The sequence below is a fragment of the Ictalurus furcatus genome, chromosome 13 (assembly GCF_023375685.1).
Source record: "Ictalurus furcatus strain D&B chromosome 13, Billie_1.0, whole genome shotgun sequence".
NCBI lineage: Eukaryota > Metazoa > Chordata > Actinopteri > Siluriformes > Ictaluridae > Ictalurus > Ictalurus furcatus.
In genome coordinates this window covers 14,730,171-14,748,173 of record NC_071267.1, presented here as the reverse complement: position 1 = coordinate 14,748,173, position 18,003 = coordinate 14,730,171, and the positions used below count along the sequence as shown (strand labels likewise).

Here is an 18,003-nt window from a genome sequence, read left to right as displayed (position 1 = left end):
TTGGCAGATTGGCGAGTCTCAACCCATCCTTGCTCTTGAAGGACTAGGCCTTTTTTGGAGAGTCCTTATATACTATGATTAAACGATTGCCTCAAGTGTTTCACATCACCTTCTTATTTCAACTTCTCACATCGCTATTAGTCCTAAACTGCCCCTGTCCCAACTTTTTTTTGAATGTTTTGCATGCATCCATTTCAAAATAAATGTTTATCTTCAAAAAAATAAAAAACTATTTAGCTGATTAGGTACAACATCAAATACCTTGTCTTTATACATTTTGGTTTGTTTAAATACAAGTCAAAGTACATTCACAAATCACTACTCTTTGTTTTTATTAGCATTTTCCATACTGTCCCATCTTTATTGGAATTGGGGTTGTATAAAAACCTAGACACGCAACTGTCCATCTGAAAACAATGAAAACACAACCCTGAGACAACAGTCTCTGCATTTCGGCGCTTTTCTTCGATGCTACTTAGGCAGAACAAATGCTCAGAATAGACATCACTATATGTCTATCACCAAAATAGTATTGCTTACCTCCTGTTCATTCTCTATGGAGGCCACATCATCGTATATGTCATCAGAGTCATTGTTGTTTGTTGGGAGACTTTCGGTGTACATGTTTTGCTCTGAATATCTCCTCTGCATTAAGCTAAGGAATAGCCAAAAAGATCCACAATGAACTACAAACACACATTCTTTGCATGTTTGTTGGCAAAAAAAAAGAAACTATACTCACTACATGGAGGTCTTGGCTGCGTTGACTATACTGGATATTCTGTCAGAGTTTACATAGTCATAGGTGAGGTCCTCTGGGTCAGTTTTGGTTCCTGTCTGTGAGAGTAAGAGTCCCAGCCAATGGCCCATGTCAGCAGATGATTTAGCCTTGAAGATGTGACAGAAGAGATATTATATAAACATACTGTACCGTATAGTATAATCATGTTATTCTTTATAGAAGATTTAAAATATCACTGTTTTCTTTTTCTTTACTGAAAGTGTAGTTGGACAATAAATACTGGAATGTGAGCAGGAAATAAGTTGTTTATCCATTTAATGAGAGTCTTTCATCACAGTGGCTATACTAGTGACCTAATAACCACATGATGATGAATATAAAAGGCAAAATAGTCATTTTCAGTTTTAAAATCTCAACAAATTTTAGATAAATCTCAAGCAACATAAAGAAAATAGCGTATCACTTTGGAGCCTGGGTGACAGACCAGGCCCATCAGTTCCCAAAAGCATGAGTCAATGTTGGCTTGTGGACCTTTTTATTGCAGCAGTGTGAGGCTTTCCGAGATGGAGCATGGAAGCACTACACCATCAGTATAGCAGGATTGCTAATTTGTGGTTTCTAAAGTGGACTACACCCTTTTTGCATTGCCAGACAGTGTAGCAGACAGTGCCAGACAGTGTGTGGTGTGGTGTATGTGTGATAAGTTGGGTCTAAGGGAACATGGCAGAGATGTGTGAAATCAGGGGAAAACCAGGCTATTGTATGCTTTTATACAAGATGCCAAACTGTTGCTAACTTTGATTGTTTTTAATGACCCAACTAAGTAAGAGATTAAAATCACCTCAAGGATAGCAAGCTCCTCTCCAGCCATCTGTATGCGAAATGAGTAGAGGCGTTCTGGGCTGGGGTCAGGTAGCACCATACACCCCTCCAGAGCCACAGGCTGCTGGGCAACCTTAGACTTGCCCTTATCCTGGTAGAACCAAAGCTTACCATTCTTTATCAGACACCAGCGTGTCCGCCACTGGCTGTTCACCAAGACATTCAGATAGCCTGTTACAAAGAAGAAAGTAGAGATGTTAATTTATTGATAAATTTATTGATAAACATTTATAAATGTTGATACTGAAGAACATCTGCAGCATGTCTGCACTAATCTACCTGATGTATCCACACACTTCTCAGGACCCTCTAAAGACGAAATCTTTTTTTTCCCAATGTTCATCAGATTGCTTAGCCTCAGGCCAGCACCGGATTTCTTCTTAACTAAACAGAAATTAAATATTAGCATTTAATGAAACAATAACCCCCTGCATTTAATAGTTGAGGGAAATGGAAGAATTCTCACCATCTTTAGTCTCAACGTTCTCAACATGGCTGTCTGTGCTGCTGCCACTCTCTGATGCCACGGAGTACCTCTCACCAAGCTCAGTCTGTGGAGCGACAGTTAACACTTTCACTATACTCTTCTTCAGTTACATTATTTTCTACTCCAGCCAACCATTTAGTGAGTAGTTTAAAACCACCAAATAATGGGACATATTGCTTGTCAGTTATTGATCTTAAACTGTTAAAAAGGTTCAAGTGTTCTTTGGGTGGTTACTGGTTATCTAAAGAATTTAGCTTGAAAGACTTTGCATTGAAAGATTCTTTGCATTCTTTTTCTCTAAAGTATTCACTGCACCTCAAAATGGATCCTCAAAATTCTAATTGTTTCTTGTTAATTACTCACAATTTATAGACCCAATTTATGTTGAATAGCTTTCTTTAAAACATGGCTATTTAGACCTATTTAATTGTCTTGTAGCTCTTGATTAAGGTTCTTAGTAGGACATTTGCAGAAATAGCAGAAATTTTATTTTTATAAGTTCTACTTGGAACCTTTTCTGAAAGTGTTTTTCATTGAACTTTATGTTGTAAGGGTCTGCACTGAAAAAATAATGGGACAAACCAAATAACATTTAACATGCTGGATGGAACTTTTTTAATGAAAGTATTTGTTAAGCAGGTTCTTATCTTCCATTCTGTTCAGTGCATACCTTAGTACAGATGAGTCTTGGCGAATCGGAGACATCAGAGCCCTCTGTAGATTTGGGACTGATCTCCTGGATGACCTGCCATAAACAACAAGTAGATTATGACTGTGCAGTCTGAGTGAGAAGGATTCAATTAATTCTTTTATCATAGCTGAGAATGTCTGCAGGCTTGCCTTCAGCCACTGTTCAGCCTGCTCTTTGCTCTGCAGGCCCAGCACAATGGCCTCACCACCCTGGGGGATGATCTTCAGCTTGTGTTCTTTCCTCTTAGGCTGCTTTTCTTTGAAAATGACGCTGCAGCCCATTAGACTGACGTCCAACAGTGGGGTCTGGTCTTTTGAGCTCTTGTAACACTGTGTATACAAATAAGGGCATTGAACTTTAATTGTATACTGTCTCTGATATGGAACTACAGTAAGCTGTATAGCTGCATAGCAGAATTGTTTTTAAATTTATATTTCTACATTGCATTCCTACTGTATTTGATTATGCCATTTGACAATGGGCATCAGGAGCATTATATAAATCAGCCTATATGTACGATCTGTGTATGAATAACTCATCCCCAAGGCCACCTACAAGGAGACGATTTTCTCGGATGACACAAAGCTGTTTGGCCCACTGGCCCAGCCACTTCTTCCTCCAGAGGAAAGCACAAATCCTTGCATCCTTCATTAGCTCAATAGAAGCCTCTGTGGATGGCCACTGGTGCTGTGCTGCAGATTTGCCTTTTGGCACTTCCTCCTCATCATAGGACTCATATGAGCTGCTCACTGCATCACCATCATCTGAGGAAAGAAAGCTTAATTAAGTTAGTCGTGCCCCAGTAAGGATAAAGTGCAAATAAAAAGAAGATGGTCCTGGGTGGAAGTTGAGAGTCTAGATTTTTTTTAATGTTAAGCATCTCCAAGCAGATTTTGTATTTTATTGAAAACACTGCCAAGGTAGTGTTGCTGCCTCACAGCCCCAGGCTCCACAGTTTAATCTTAAACTTGGGTTACTGTCAGAGTTGTACATGTTCTCCCTGTGTCTGTGTGGGTTTCAATCAGGTTCTCTAATTTCTTCCCACTTTCCAAAATCATGCTGGTAGGTAGATTGGCAATGATAAATTGCCCCTAGGAGTGAATGAGTGTGTAAATGTGTGTGTGTGTGTGCATGGTGCCTTGTGATTAACCCAGTACTCCTCTAATGGACTACCCAGACCCTGACCAAGATGGATATGTTACTAAAGATTAAATGAATGAATGAATGAATATGGTCATGGTTTATTTTGTTTAGATATGATAAGAGGTAGAAACCATGCAAATCAGTGGAGAGAACAGACTGGAGAAAACAAGCCTGTTTTGTAAGGCCTTAACCATATTTGACTCCCTAAGAACACGTTCTCATAACCAAAGAACTCTATCTCTCATCTCAATCTCCTTCAATGTTGAATAACACAGCTGCTTGATAATGTGTCCAGACATTTGCTGAAGATGTAAATCATTCACTGATCAGGGCGCACTATCTACCCAAGGCCTTGCTTCAGCTGGCCCCCATTTCCTAGGCTCATGGTTAATGTTCTGTCACTGTATGTCCCGTGCCAGAAGACCCGTTGCAGAGAAACAAAGAGTATCACTGTTCTGTGCTCCTCAACCACAGGGCCCTCTGTGTTATGGCCATGTTCAGAGAAAAGAAACAGTCCAGAAATCTGTAGCCCAAATTTGGAAATCGTAACTCTCGATTACATTAAGTAAAATTTCATGGCAACAGCAAGTGAGCTAAATCAGGACACTGAATGAACAGTGCTTTACCAAAAAACAGGAATGGTTGCAAGGACTGCAAAAACTAAAGGTCATATATTAGTCTGCGAAACCAAGATTTTTTTTAGACAAAAACATTTTCGTGTTATATTAATATACTGTAAGGTATTGTGTATATACAAACTTCTGAATTAATGTGAATATAATGTAAATATGAATGTAAATGTAAAAAAAAAAAATGTAAAATTAATTTCACTTTTATAAAGTAAGTTACTAAGGCCTAGTTAAATCAAAAGTGGCACATCCTGTGATATAATGAACTTTGTACTATAATTTCTAAGTCTTACATTACTACTACTACTACTAATAATAATAATAATAAAATAAAAGATCCAAAAATTATGAATATGCCAGTTAAACCAATATATTTTTAATCCTGATTTAAAAATGACTTCTAGATAATACCTACCTATATTCTTAATATTCTCTGAAACTCTGTTCTAGTGTTTAGGGGAAATATAAGAAAAGCATAATCTACTGGCTGATCTTTGTATGATCTTCAGAATTAACAGTAAGTAAGCAAAGTGATGCACCATACTGCTTCTGGAGATCAGCCATTTACAGCGTAGACTGAAAATGACTGGGATAACATATTCTGACCTTATTTTCTTTGAGTAAAAGAAACTTAAGAACCTTTACCAACCAGAGCTTACCATTGATGGCTGAATCATACGGCTGAGCCTCCTCATAATAACTCTCTGGAGAATCCATACATGCTGGTGCTGGAGCTGGTGGGAGAGAAAATGGCTCCCTCCTTCCTATGGGCTAGAGTGAGAAAGGGAGAGAAAAAAGGTGAGATTATAGAGCTTCTTGATAAAGAATTATGTTCATGCATCATGTATTATATATATGATGCAAAAATCACAGCTACACCCTTCCTGTATTTGCACTGAACCTGCCATGTATGTTACTGTTTAACATCTCACATGCAATAAGTCAGACTCAAGAGCTTTTAGTTAAGCACCTGACTTTGCTCTGGCCTCTGCTCTCTGACTGATGGGGAATTCCTCCACCCTGAATCTGAGCTGCCTGTGACCTCAGCTTTGTGCACTTCAAACAGGAATTCCACACATGTTTGCCTGAAGAAGTAATGTTTTAGCTGGGTGTGGATTGGCTGGTGGGTTTCCCGAATCCGTCAACCCAAAGCATCACTAAATCCTCACATCTGATACTCTCATAGTGATTTCTGCACTGAGCTTGCACGGTCTATTCACCACCCACTCACAGAGAAAATGGGGTTCCAGATGGCCCGTCTACCATGATCTTGATTTATGTTGATTCATGGTGAGATTATTATCACCTATTCAGATAATCTGGATGCTAAATTTAAGGGACTGGATCAGCAAGGTCAATTCTTTTTTTTTTTTTTTTTTTTATACACAGAAAACATTTCCTGGTATTTACATCTAAATGTGTTAAACATGCATTTTTAAAGTAATCAAAAATACTGGAACATGCGACTGACGGGTGTTTCTTGTTGCCCAGGTGTGCCCTGTTTAGATTGATTGTTTAAACAGTTAATAGCTATGAATGTCTACTCTTGATTTGAGACCCGGGGTTTCACCTGTGAAGACTGCATTTGTTGTTAAAAAGGATAAACCAACATGAAGACAAGAGAGCTGTCAATGGGAGAAGAGCAAGCCATTTTGAAGTTCAAAAAAGAGGGAAAATCTATCAGAGCCATTGCACAGGCATTGGACATAACAATATGGCCATTTGGAATGTTCTGAAAAAGAAAGAAACCACTGGTGTACTAACACTAACAACCAGACATCAAACAGGCCAGCCAAGGAAAACAACGGCAGTTGATGACAGAAACATTGTGAGAGCCGTGAAGAAAAACCCCAAATCGACAGTCAGTGACAGCACCGACATCACCAACATCCTCCACAGGGCAGGGTTGAAGGTATCACAATCCACCGTTTGAAGAAGACTTCAAGAGCAGAAATATACTGAAGATGCTATACCACAAGATGCAAACCATCAGCAGCAAGAATCGGAAAGCCAGATTGGAATTCACAAAGAAATACAGAGATGAGCCACAAAAGATCTGGAACCAAAATTAACTTCTACCAACATGATGTAAAGGCTGAAATGTGAAGATAGAACGGATCTGCTCATGATCCAAAACATACAAGCTCATCAGACAAGCACGGTAGAGGTTCTGTCGTGGCTTGGGCTTGCATGGCTGCTTCTGGAACAGACTCCCTAATCTTTATTGATGATGTAACTCATGATGGTAGCAGCAGAATGAATTCAGAAGTCTGTAGAAACATGCTGACTGACAATTTACAGAGAAATGTATCCAATCTAATTGGGAGGAACTTACTCATACAGCAAGACAATGACCCCAAACACAATGCCAACACAACAAAGGAATTATTCAGAGGAAAAAGTCAAAGGTTTTAGACTGGCCAAATCAATCATCAGACCTTAACGTAAATTGAGCAGCATTTCACCTCCTGAAGGCGAGACTGAAGGGAGAAACCCCCCAAAACAAGCAACTGAAAGAAGCTGCAGTACAAGTCTGGAAAAGCATAATAAACACGTAAGAATAGCACAAAAGAAGAATGCAACAGTTTGGTGATGTCAGTGGGTTGCTGGCTTGATGTAGTTATGACAAGCAAGGGATATGCAATCAAATATTAAGTGTCATTTACTTTAAAACGATCTGTTCCAATAGTTTTACTCACCCAGAAGTAAATATCAGGAAATTAAAGCTAAAATTCTGATCTATCGTTTCATATTCATCTTTTAATCTCAAACCCAAATGTCTTCAGTGTATAGCAAAAACAAAATAATTGGCCTTACTGTTTCAATGCTTTCAGAGGGCACTGTATATTATAGCTAATAAGAGCATGGTCTAACTGGCAGGATACGCGTTTATTTTGAAAAGAGGACGGTGAAGTGCTCATAAACAATTAGGCCCTGGGTCTTGGGGAGACACAGGATGTTGTGACTAAAAGTTTGCTGTAGGCTTTTACAGGATTCAGCAAAATGGTAGGCAGTGAAGTGGAATAAGGGGCAGATATAAGATATAAAATGAAAAAATTATGAGCTGATGAGAAGAGGAGCAGCCTTCCACCTCAAAAATATCGACTAAACTAAATGGAAACAGTTTTTCTTACAGACGTAATAATACCACGCCCCACCAACTCTGTCTCCTGACTCTCTGACAGTCTATCAAGGAAATACGCTGGGAGGTATGAAAAAAGAAGTGTCAGAGTGACAATGCATTTGCACACTGATTAAGATGATAGAGCAAGCCATTACTTCCTCCCTCTCAAACTCAGTATCCCTGCTGCTTCAAGCACAGCCAGAGTTCAGGACTAAGAGCTGAGGACCAGTCCAAGTAATCCACCAAAGCAACATGATCAGTCCTGCTTATGCAATTGGATATGAGTGTTTGCACACTCAGCCACACAGTGCTGTGTACTGAACTCCATAGAAACCCCATTTTGAGCCTACTCCCCTCATTTTTGTTGAAATAATCAAGCCCCCCATTCTCATTACCATGGGAACACAGTCTGAGAAGTAAGTAGATCAAGAGTCAGACATAAATAAGAAGCAAAAGCCAGGCTTTGGGAAAGAGGAAAAGGACAAGTGGGAAAGAGACCAAACAAACACCCAAAACATGGAAAATCCCCAGTTCTGGTGCCAAGAATCCAGCACAGTGAAAATACAAGTCAACTGGGCCCTAAAACTGTTTGGGAAGAGGGGGTAGCTGATAGAATAATTAGCACTGGTAACAGACATATTACGTATATGGTCTCTGAACAGCTGTCATCAATTCTCTGATCCTCCTCAGAAGTAACTTTTGACCTTATGGAGACTCAGTATTTGATTAGTCATCTGATCTTACTTTGAACTCTCTTTGACCAGTTTAAGTTCTTTGTTTGTTCATTCACATCCTTCTTGTGCAGTCTGGTTTTAGAATCATGGTTGTATTCTTTTATAATCTCTTGTGATCATACTAGCATTGAGATATCTCAAAAAATCCTCTCAGTGATTACAAATGTATGCGATTTTTGACAGTATTGGTAGGTTTAATTTTGTGACCTATTTAGAATCATATTGTGTACTCTATATTCAATAATCTCTGCTGTGTGGAAGTCACACTCCCTGTCCTATTTGATGCCAAAGACCAACCCTTCTGCTATCTTTAGGAAGGCTCTATTTTGAGTAACAGCAAAGCAGGGCAGAGTGACTGACGCTACAGTGCTACTCAAACACTTACGTTTGTGTCAACTCTGGACTAAAACGCTAATGTGGTTGTACTCACTTTAAAGCCTGTGGAGTGGATGAAATACTACTTAAAGAGAGGCAAGTTGGAGGAGTTATGGAGCCTCCCAGCAGCTCAGGGCTGGACACTGTTATTGTGCACCAGTCTGAAGATTGTGACCTGGCAGAGGGACAGGGGCTGACACATGTTCTCAGAGTGCAAGTGGACGGATGTGTTTTCATTGTGGACAGGGCATTGCTAGCCCTGAATTCAGAGTACTTTCGTGCTCTTTTTCGTTCTGGGATGAGGGAAAGCAATCAAAATGAACTCTATCTGCAGGGAGGCCTGAAGGCAAAAGGTTTCCTTTTAGCTCTGGCTGTTGCAAGGGGTGAGCAGCCAAGCATCAGGGACCCTGATGAGATTGTAGAGGCTGTGGAGTGTGCTGCCTTCCTTCAAGTAGACACCTTGATGCAGTATCTTATAGACATCATAGATACAGACAACTGCTTCCTCCTGTACCATACAGCAGCCATGTTTGGCCTGTTGAGACTGTTTCACAGTGCAGCAGTATTTATCCGTGATTCCTATCGGGATCTGACTGAAGCAGCACTGGTTCTGCCAGAGGAGATGATTAACTATGTGGAGTCTCTCACACCTGCTTCTTTCATTGCTATGGGAACACATTCACCCTCGATGAAAATCCTGCAGGATTCCTCCAGGACCGTGTGGTACCTGAAAGAGGAGCAAGGAGTGTGGAATTACCTGACTGACCTTCCCACAGAGGCCAGCACCTCCATGGCAGGGATAGCTGTGGTGGAGAACCGTCTGTATGTGGTGGGAGGTGTGACAGGGGTGAGCATGGAAACGGTGGACTTCAGTTACTGCTACGACACAGAGAGCAACTCCTGGAGTATGTTTGATGGACCTCAGCAGCCTAGATACAACTTCACACTTGTGAGTCATGAAGGCCACTTGTATGCCTTTGGTGGCGAATACGATAAGAGAATAATGTCTTCTGCAGAGCTGTGTGATGTTTCCACACGTAAGTGGACTTTTGTGAAAAATGCCCCATGTCCTGTGGCAGGAGCAGCAAGCACTGTGGCCCGAAGGAGGATCTTTGTGTGTTTCTGGAAGCCACCTAATACAACAGATATCTATGAATATATACCACTCAAGGATGAGTGGACCCTGACTACAACTATGATACATTATCAGAGTTATGGCCACTGCATGGTGGCGCATGGTGACAAACTCTATGTGATGAGGAATGGTCTTTGTGATGACTTCTTACGCTGCCTAATGGACTGCTACAACATTACCACAGGCCAGTGGACCGCCATGCCAGGGCATTATATCAACAGTCGTGGAGCCCTGTTTACAGCTATGGTGAGAGGGGACTCAGTGTTCACAGTGAACCGCAATCTGACACTGGAGTACCTGATTTGTGGTGATCACTGGAAACCACACAGACAGATGAAAGGTTTTCCAAAGAATGGATCACTCTGGACATGCATGCTCAGACTTCCCAGGACCGAAAATAAAGAGGAAGTAAATACTACAAATGAGCCACTGGAGACTGCTACTGTTGATCAAAACAAGGGCGACAATGTGTAGGTTAATTTACCACAATGTAAGATTTTCATATTTGTAAGCAAAATATTGTATTTTAATAATTGTATTATACATTGGGAATACTGTGGTTAGAGAGTGCCACCACTTATTCAGATATCCAGCTACTTTGGATATAAATCAGGTGGACTAGAACAGGGAAAACTGATCAAGGTGTTCTGGGGAAAATCTCTCCCTTGCTATCACTACCTCGCGTACGCACATGACCGGCACATCCACACCAGCAGTATTTTCAAATGGCTGATGCAGTGTGTGCAGTGTGTGCTTAATCACTGGAAGCACCCTGTGGATCTGTAGATGGAGCTGGAGTTCAAAGACTTCTCACTTGGCTCCACTAATTGTCTCCATCCTCCTGTATGTCTATCTGCGTGACCACAGCAAGCCACAGATCGACTCGCACTTAAACAGCAAACCGTCTCTGTATTCTGCACTTAGGATGGGGATTAATAACTTTGCCCTGAAAGTGATTACATCACATATAAAAACTAGAATTTATTAGAGATAAATAGGGATAATAATGGAAATTTACAGTCATTCATAAGGTTTGTGTAGAAACATGGGCATGTCTGATAAATAAACTCATTCAGCTACTACATAGGTTCAAACACAGATTGAACAAATAGGATATGACAAAAGCAGAAGTCACTATTACACAAAATAAAATATGACTATATAAAACATTATCACGCTGTATGCGATATACTGTATAACCCTGTAAATTGTCATTTTCTACAGCCTGTATACAGTGGAGTGCAAAAGTTTGTATCCCAATTAGATTAAAACTGGATGCTGTTATAAAGGCAAAAGGTAAAGAAAGGGAGAATATGTGTATATTTTTCTTCTTCACTCGTTTATCTTAACATGCACTCTTTCAAAATGTTTGTTTGTCACAATGCAGCAACATATCTATGTATAGTGAATATGTGAATATACTGAATATGTGTTAGGTGTTTGTCTAAGTGACTGAGTAACTTTCTGTTATTATGATCACATGTTATAATTACTGAAGGATATGCCTGCAGTAACAGAGATCGCTTACTGTTCTGGGTGGAGGAAGCTCTGGAAGACTCTTCTGTGGTGCACAGACATGCTTTCCTGCACTTTCATTGGCCTCTGTTTCTGCTCTGTGATCTGTATTCATACAGGATCAGAGAAGAAAAGGAGAAAAAGTCGATGCCTTTAGAACATGTTTCCAAAGTAGAGCAATACATAACAGCATGCATACACATAGCACATATACACAATATATCCTTGTTGTCACACAGAGAAAGAGATGAACACTCAATTTATTTTGTTAAACAGTTTGTTTTGTTAAACTATTAGTTCATGCCTAGTAATTTATGTGGCCTGTGGTAATATTTAGCCATACTCAAGCACTTCCTATCAGACATTCCTCTGACTTCCTCTTCAAATGCTAACATCTGGGTTGTTGTAAGATGAACATTAAACTTTCACAGGAAAAGTCTAAGAGTCAGCAAAGATAATGGCAAGCATGAGTTTCTTAGCTTCATCTCTACTCCTTAGTAGCACTTTTGTTTCTGTGCAACCTCAAATGTGTCTCTTTACTGGGCCATACAAATCATACAGTACCTGATTCATAATGATTATTACAGATTCAGCTAAGATGAACTAATACTATGCAAATAGTTGCATTTTCATTGCTCTGAACCACAAAAGCCATTTCTCTTCAGTCTAGTTTTACGTTTTATCTACGTACATGAGATGGAGATCTAATACACGTATACTTCTTGTGGTTTAGAACGCTGTAATGTGAAGGCTTGGTCTATTTTTCTGCACGTTTCATTCTTCAGTGAAGTCTAAACAAAGCAGCCAGGCCTCAGATGGGGGTCTGGCTGTGAAAGACTGAGGGGATTTATTAAGAAGCAGACAGGAAATCGTGGTTGTAGAGTAAGTATTGCCTCCCTCCTCTATGTATCACCCCGCTGAAAATTAGGCCATCGTTTTAGCTCTTCTGATGCATGATCCTATTTTAATAAACAATTTTCTCAACATGTGTTGTTGGATCTGCAAGTGTAGTTTTTTCCCCTCTGCTGTAAATTAGAAATGGAGTTCTGAATTATACACTTACCTTTGTCTCTTTTGTCTTTGTTCTGTCCAATGACAAGGACCTTGTTCATATAGATATACTCTTCATCCTCACCTTAAAGACAGAAGGAAGAACAAGAGTCTTCAAGAATGCTTCATGAATAACTTACATATATTTGTCTAGCTCATACTTAAAATACCAGGTATTCATAATGATAAATTATACTAAAATTATATACACTCCTCGATCACTCCTTCTTTCTATTCTTAAAATCTCAGACATTCACAGAATCTTTTTTAACATACAGTATCATTTTGTCAGAGTGAGAAAGGGGCAGTGTTCTGTACTGTGTGCATGTGAGAGCACCTCTTGGGCCTTCACCCACTGTACACATACACTATACACAAGGCCTGTGGAAGATGCATGGGGTCATATTCAATTATAATAAAAAATTCCTCATACAACTCCACACTGCATGAATGCCTTATGGAAATATTCACCAGAAATCCAGTATTTGAATTTTTGTTTTCATTTAATTCATGGACCTTCATTGAGGAAAAAGAGCCATTAAAACTTAAAATTGCCATAACAGGCAACCCAGATCCATGTTGTGCACTCTGCTTATCATAAGTTCATGAACAGGGTAATAACACTGCTCCCAGCCTAAAACTTTTTTTTTTTTTTTTACTGTAAAAGACAGATTGGGATTTGGAGGATGGAAATGAAGGCTATTTATAAGCTGCTACTCAAAGGAAGTGAGTGTCTCTGGAGGATAAAAGCAGCCTTGGAAAATGATACAGTTTAGAGGAGGAAGTAGAGAAGCCCAAGACCAGAATACAAAAGCGGACTGCCATGTGTTTAAATAAAATAAACCTCACACAACAAATGGTTCACTTTCTGCAGGAAAGAACTGCTGGATTCTACACAAGAAAGGGTAACATTTGCCCAAACCAATCTCCCTGTAAAAAGGACAACAATGGGTATGACGAAAGAAGTGCGTGTGGGGTATGTTTATGTAGAACAGAGGTCTACACATGTTGTGTGCTGGTATGACGTACCATCCGAAGATGTGTATGAGTGCAGCAGGTCGGTAAGCAGGCTCTTCTGCACAGTGGCATTTCCACTCAGGTTCTCTCCATCCAGGAGCTTCAGGAAACGCTGCAGTTCCTCCAATAGCTGCTCCAACACTGCAGTGACATACATAACAGTCAGAACAGACACTCACACTGGGTAACAGCACACTGTACAGTATACTGAAATGAAAAGAATATAGAGTATACAGTATCTCACAAAAGGGAGTACACCCCTCACGTTTTTGTAAATATTTGATTATATCTTTTCATGTGACAACACTGAAGAAATGACACTTTGCTACAACGTAAAGTAGCGAGTGTACAGCTTGTATAACAGTGTAAATTTGCTGTCCCCTCAAAATAACTCAACACACAGCCATTAATGTCTAAACCGCTGGCAACAAAAGTGAGTACACCCCTAAGTGAAAATGTCCAAATTGGGCCCAAAGTGTCAATATTTTGTGTGGTCACCATTATTTTCCAGCACTGCCTTAACCCTCTTGGGCATGGAGTTCACCAGAGCTTCACAGGTTGCCACTGGAGTCCTCTTCCACTCCTCCATGATGACATCACGCAGCTGGTGGATGTTAGAGACCTTGTGCTCCTCCACCTTCCATTTGAGGATTCCCCACAGATGCTCAATAGGGTTTAGTCCATCACCTTCACCCTCAGCTTCTTTAGCAAGGCAGTGGTTGTCTTGGAGGTGTGTTTGGGGTCGTTATCATGCTGGAATACTGCCCTGCGGCCCAGTCTCCGAAGGGAGGGGATCATGCTCTGCTTCAGTATGTCACAGTACATGTTGGCATTCATGGTTCTCTCATTGAACTGTAGCTCCCCAGTGCCGGCAGCACTCATGCAGCCCCAGAAAATGACACTCCCACCACCATGCTTGACTGTAGGCAAGACACACTTGTCTTTGTACTCCTCACCTGGTTGCTGCAACAGACGCTTGACACCATCTGAACCAAATAAGTCTATCTTGGTCTCATCAGACCACAGGACATGGTTCCAGTAATTCATGTCCTTAGTCTGCTTGTCTTCAGCAAACTGTTTGCGGGCTTTCTTGTGCATCATCTTTAGAAGAGGCTTCCTTCTGGGACGACAGCCATGCAGATCAATTTGATGCAGTGTGCGGCGTATGGTCTGAGCCCTGACAGGCTGACCCCCCACCCCTTCAACCTCTGCAGCAATGCTGGCAGCACTCGTACGTCTATTTCCCAAAGACAACCTCTGGATATGACGCTGAGCACGTGCACTCAACTTCTTTGGTCGACCATGGCGAGGCCTGTTCTGAGTGGAACCTGTCCTGTTAAACCGCTGTATGGTGTTGGCCACCGTGCTGCAGCTCAGTGTCAGGGTCTTGGCAATCTTCTTATAGCCTAGGCCATCTTTATGTAGAGCAACAATTCTTTTTTTCAGATCCTCAGAGTTCTTTGCCATGAGGTGCCATGTTGAACTTCCAGTGACCAGTATGAGGGAGTGTGAGAGCAATGACGCCAAATTTAACACTCCTGCTCCCCATTCACACCTGAGACCTTGTAACACTAACAAGGGAGGGAAAATGGCTAATTGGGCATAATTTGGAAATTTTTCACTTAGGGGTGTACTCACTTTTGTTGCCAGCAGTTTAGACATTAATGGCTGTATGTTGAGTAAATTTGAAGGGACAGCAAATTTACACTGTTACACAAGCTGTACACTCACTACTTTACATTGTAGCAAAGTGTCATTTCTTCAGTGTTGTTACATGAAAAGATATAATCAAATATTTACAAAAATGTGAGGGATGTACTCATTTTTGTGAGATACTGTAAGTGCTATAGTGAGAAATCTTGACTTCTTCAAGAAGTTGATAGCTTCAGTGTAGAGTGGGTTCGGAAAGCATTCAAACTCCAGCTTTTGCACAATTTATTGGGTTATAGATTTAATTCTAAATGGATTAAAATGGCTTTTTGGCTGTCAGTCTACACACAATAACCTGTAATGACAAAGCGTACTTACTTTAAAGCTAATATAATTTCTAACTACAAAACAATTGTCTGTTTTTGAACACTGTTAAATATTCTCTCACCATATGCTGTATATCCTTTCATAGATCCAGATCATAGAAGCAACCAGACCAGTTTGTCTAACATGTCATGTGCTAGTGAATGATGTTTTGTGCTTTTGTCTCCTGCATGTTTTTATCTCCATGTCATTACAGAGGCTCGCTTTCATTTGGCATCATATCACATGCCCAGGGGGTTTAGAATTTTGTTGTGCTTGCTTGTATTACGTCTCCTTGAAGTTGAGGGGGCTCTAGACTGGGGGTGAGCGATAGCTCAGAGGTCATGAAAGGGAAAAAGGTGTGGTGAAAGAGGCCGCTTTGTCACCCTGTCTGATTTCAGCCCCCACACATCCTCCAGGGGTCAGAGCTGAACTGGCCCACACGCCTCAGACTCTAAGAGTACTCTTTGTGCCTCTTTCGCTGTCATGAATAAGTCGGCTTCATGCCTGATCTCAATGTATTCAAGAATAGAATTAGAGGGATGTGGTCCAGGGTTTCATGGGGGAAATCAGACTCATGAAAACACTTAGGAAAGCAACTAAACAGTCGTAGAGAACAATAAAAAAACATGGTAAATTAATCTTGGAAATACAATCTGGACATGTTCCAAACAGAGCAGATAATATCCGTCATCTTTTTGCCAAATATCAGTCAGTGATTTTCTAATGGTAACTTTCACACTCCTGTAAATAATTCATGTTTGCCAGCCACTCCCAGCTCCCTGCCTGTCCCCTGCTGATAATCAAAACGTTTTAGAGAATCACACCAGGCACTTCAAAGAGCTCTGAAATGAAACTTTTCTGCAGCGTAAGGCAAAGGAAACTGTAGAAGCTTTGCCTTTAGGACAGCAGAGACCAGTTTTCACTGAGCTACACTAACCTCATCTTACTGCAGAGTCAGCTTACAACATAATTTATTACATGTCATTACATTATGATGCCATTTGGCTCACATAGGCCTACAGAGTCATTTACAGGAACATCATGTTTCTGTATTCCCTGTGCATTAGGATTATGTATACTTTGTATACAAATGATTCAAATTCAAATGCTGCATTGTGATTAAATTACCTATCAAACCCCATTCAAAACTACTGGCAGGTACAATTATAACCCTAATGCAAAAACCCTGTGACTAGAAACAAAGTCTGCTTTGGCAGATAGTGTCATTAAAGAGCTCTGGAGTAACTTAATTACAGTTTCCCAATCCAAAATATGTCCTTTAAAGTTACTCAGGACCCCATCAGACTCCATAACATAGTCATAATACAACAAGAAATCTGTTAAAAAGCTAACCTTTATGTAGAATTGGAAAATATATTTACAGTATCTCACAAAAGTGGGTACACCCCTCACATTTTTGTAAATATTTGATTATATCTTTTCATGTGACAACACTGAAGAAATGACACTTTGCTACAATGTAAAGTAGTGAATGTACAGCTTGTATAACAGTGTAAGATTGCTGTCCCCTCAAAATAACTCAGCACACAGCCATTAATGTCTAAACCGCTGGCAACAAAAGTGAGTACACCCCTAAGAGAAAATGTCCAAATTGGGCCCAATTAGCCATTTTCCCTCCCCGGTGTCATGTGACTTGTTAGTGTTACAAGGTCTCAGGTGTGAATGGGGAGCAGGCGTGTTAAATTTGGTGTCATCGCTCTCACACTCCCTCATACTGGTCACTGGAAGTTCAACATGGCACCTCATGGCAAAAAACTCTCTGAGGATCTGAAAAAAAGAATTGTTGCTCTACATAAAGATGGCCTAGGCTATAAGAAGATTGCCAAGACCCTGACACTGAGCTGCAGCATGGTAGCCAAGACCATACAGCGGTTTAACAGGACAGGTTCCATTCAGAACAGGCCTCGCCATGGCTGACCAAAGAAGTTGAGTGCACATGCTCAGCGTCATATCCAGAGGTTGTCTTTGGGAAATAGACGTACGAGTGCTGCCAGCATTGCTGCAGAGGTTGAAGGGGTGGGGGGGGTCAGCCTGTCAGGGCTCAGACCATACGGCGCACACTGCATCAAATTGGTCTGCATGGCTGTCGTCCCAGAAGGAAGCTTCTTCTAAAGATGATGCACAAGAAAGCCCGCAAACAGTTTGCTGAAGACAAGCAGACTAAGGACATGGATTACTGGAACCATGTCCTGTATTCATATGAGACGAAGATAAACTTATTTGGTTCAGATGGTGTCAAGTGTGTGTGGCAGCAACCAGGTGAGAAGTACAAAGACAAGTGTGTCTTGCCTACAGTCAAGCATGGTGGTGGGAATGTCATGGTCTGGGGCTGCATGAGTGCTGCCGGCACTGGGGAGCTACAGTTCATTGAGGGAACCATGAATGCCAACATGTACTGTGACATACTGAAGCAGAGCATGATCCCCTCCCTTTGGAGACTGG

At 40.8% G+C, this 18,003-nt stretch overlaps 2 protein-coding genes across 3 annotated transcripts in view; one reads left to right on the top strand and one right to left on the bottom strand.

Annotated features, from left to right (window-relative positions):
• Nucleotides 1–18,003, bottom strand: part of afap1l2 (actin filament associated protein 1-like 2) — a 36,752-nt gene that overhangs the window by 5,388 nt on the left and 13,361 nt on the right. For both annotated transcript variants that reach the window (XM_053640317.1, XM_053640318.1), the window contains exons 2-13: nt 13,537–13,665; nt 12,521–12,592; nt 11,471–11,562; nt 5,234–5,345; nt 3,358–3,566; nt 2,952–3,131; nt 2,782–2,856; nt 2,091–2,175; nt 1,904–2,008; nt 1,584–1,795; nt 743–888; nt 541–655 (exon numbers count right to left, since the gene is read on the bottom strand). In XM_053640317.1, coding sequence (XP_053496292.1) covers nt 541–655; nt 743–888; nt 1,584–1,795; nt 1,904–2,008; nt 2,091–2,175; nt 2,782–2,856; nt 2,952–3,131; nt 3,358–3,566; nt 5,234–5,345; nt 11,471–11,562; nt 12,521–12,592; nt 13,537–13,665 — 1,532 coding nt within the window. The remainder of the gene's footprint in view (nt 1–540; nt 656–742; nt 889–1,583; nt 1,796–1,903; nt 2,009–2,090; nt 2,176–2,781; nt 2,857–2,951; nt 3,132–3,357; nt 3,567–5,233; nt 5,346–11,470; nt 11,563–12,520; nt 12,593–13,536; nt 13,666–18,003) is intronic.
• On the top strand, nt 5,320–10,549 carry LOC128617255 (kelch repeat and BTB domain-containing protein 13). The gene has a single exon (XM_053640321.1). The coding sequence runs from the start codon at nt 8,920–8,922 to the stop codon at nt 10,414–10,416; it is 1,497 nt and encodes a 498-aa protein (XP_053496296.1). The 5' UTR covers nt 5,320–8,919; the 3' UTR covers nt 10,417–10,549.

Bases quoted from the DNA above. Each gene is read 5' to 3' on its own strand.
- LOC128617255 (XM_053640321.1), top strand. From the start codon at position 8,920: ATGGAGCCTCCCAGCAGCTCAGGGCTGGACACTGTTATTGTGCACCAG.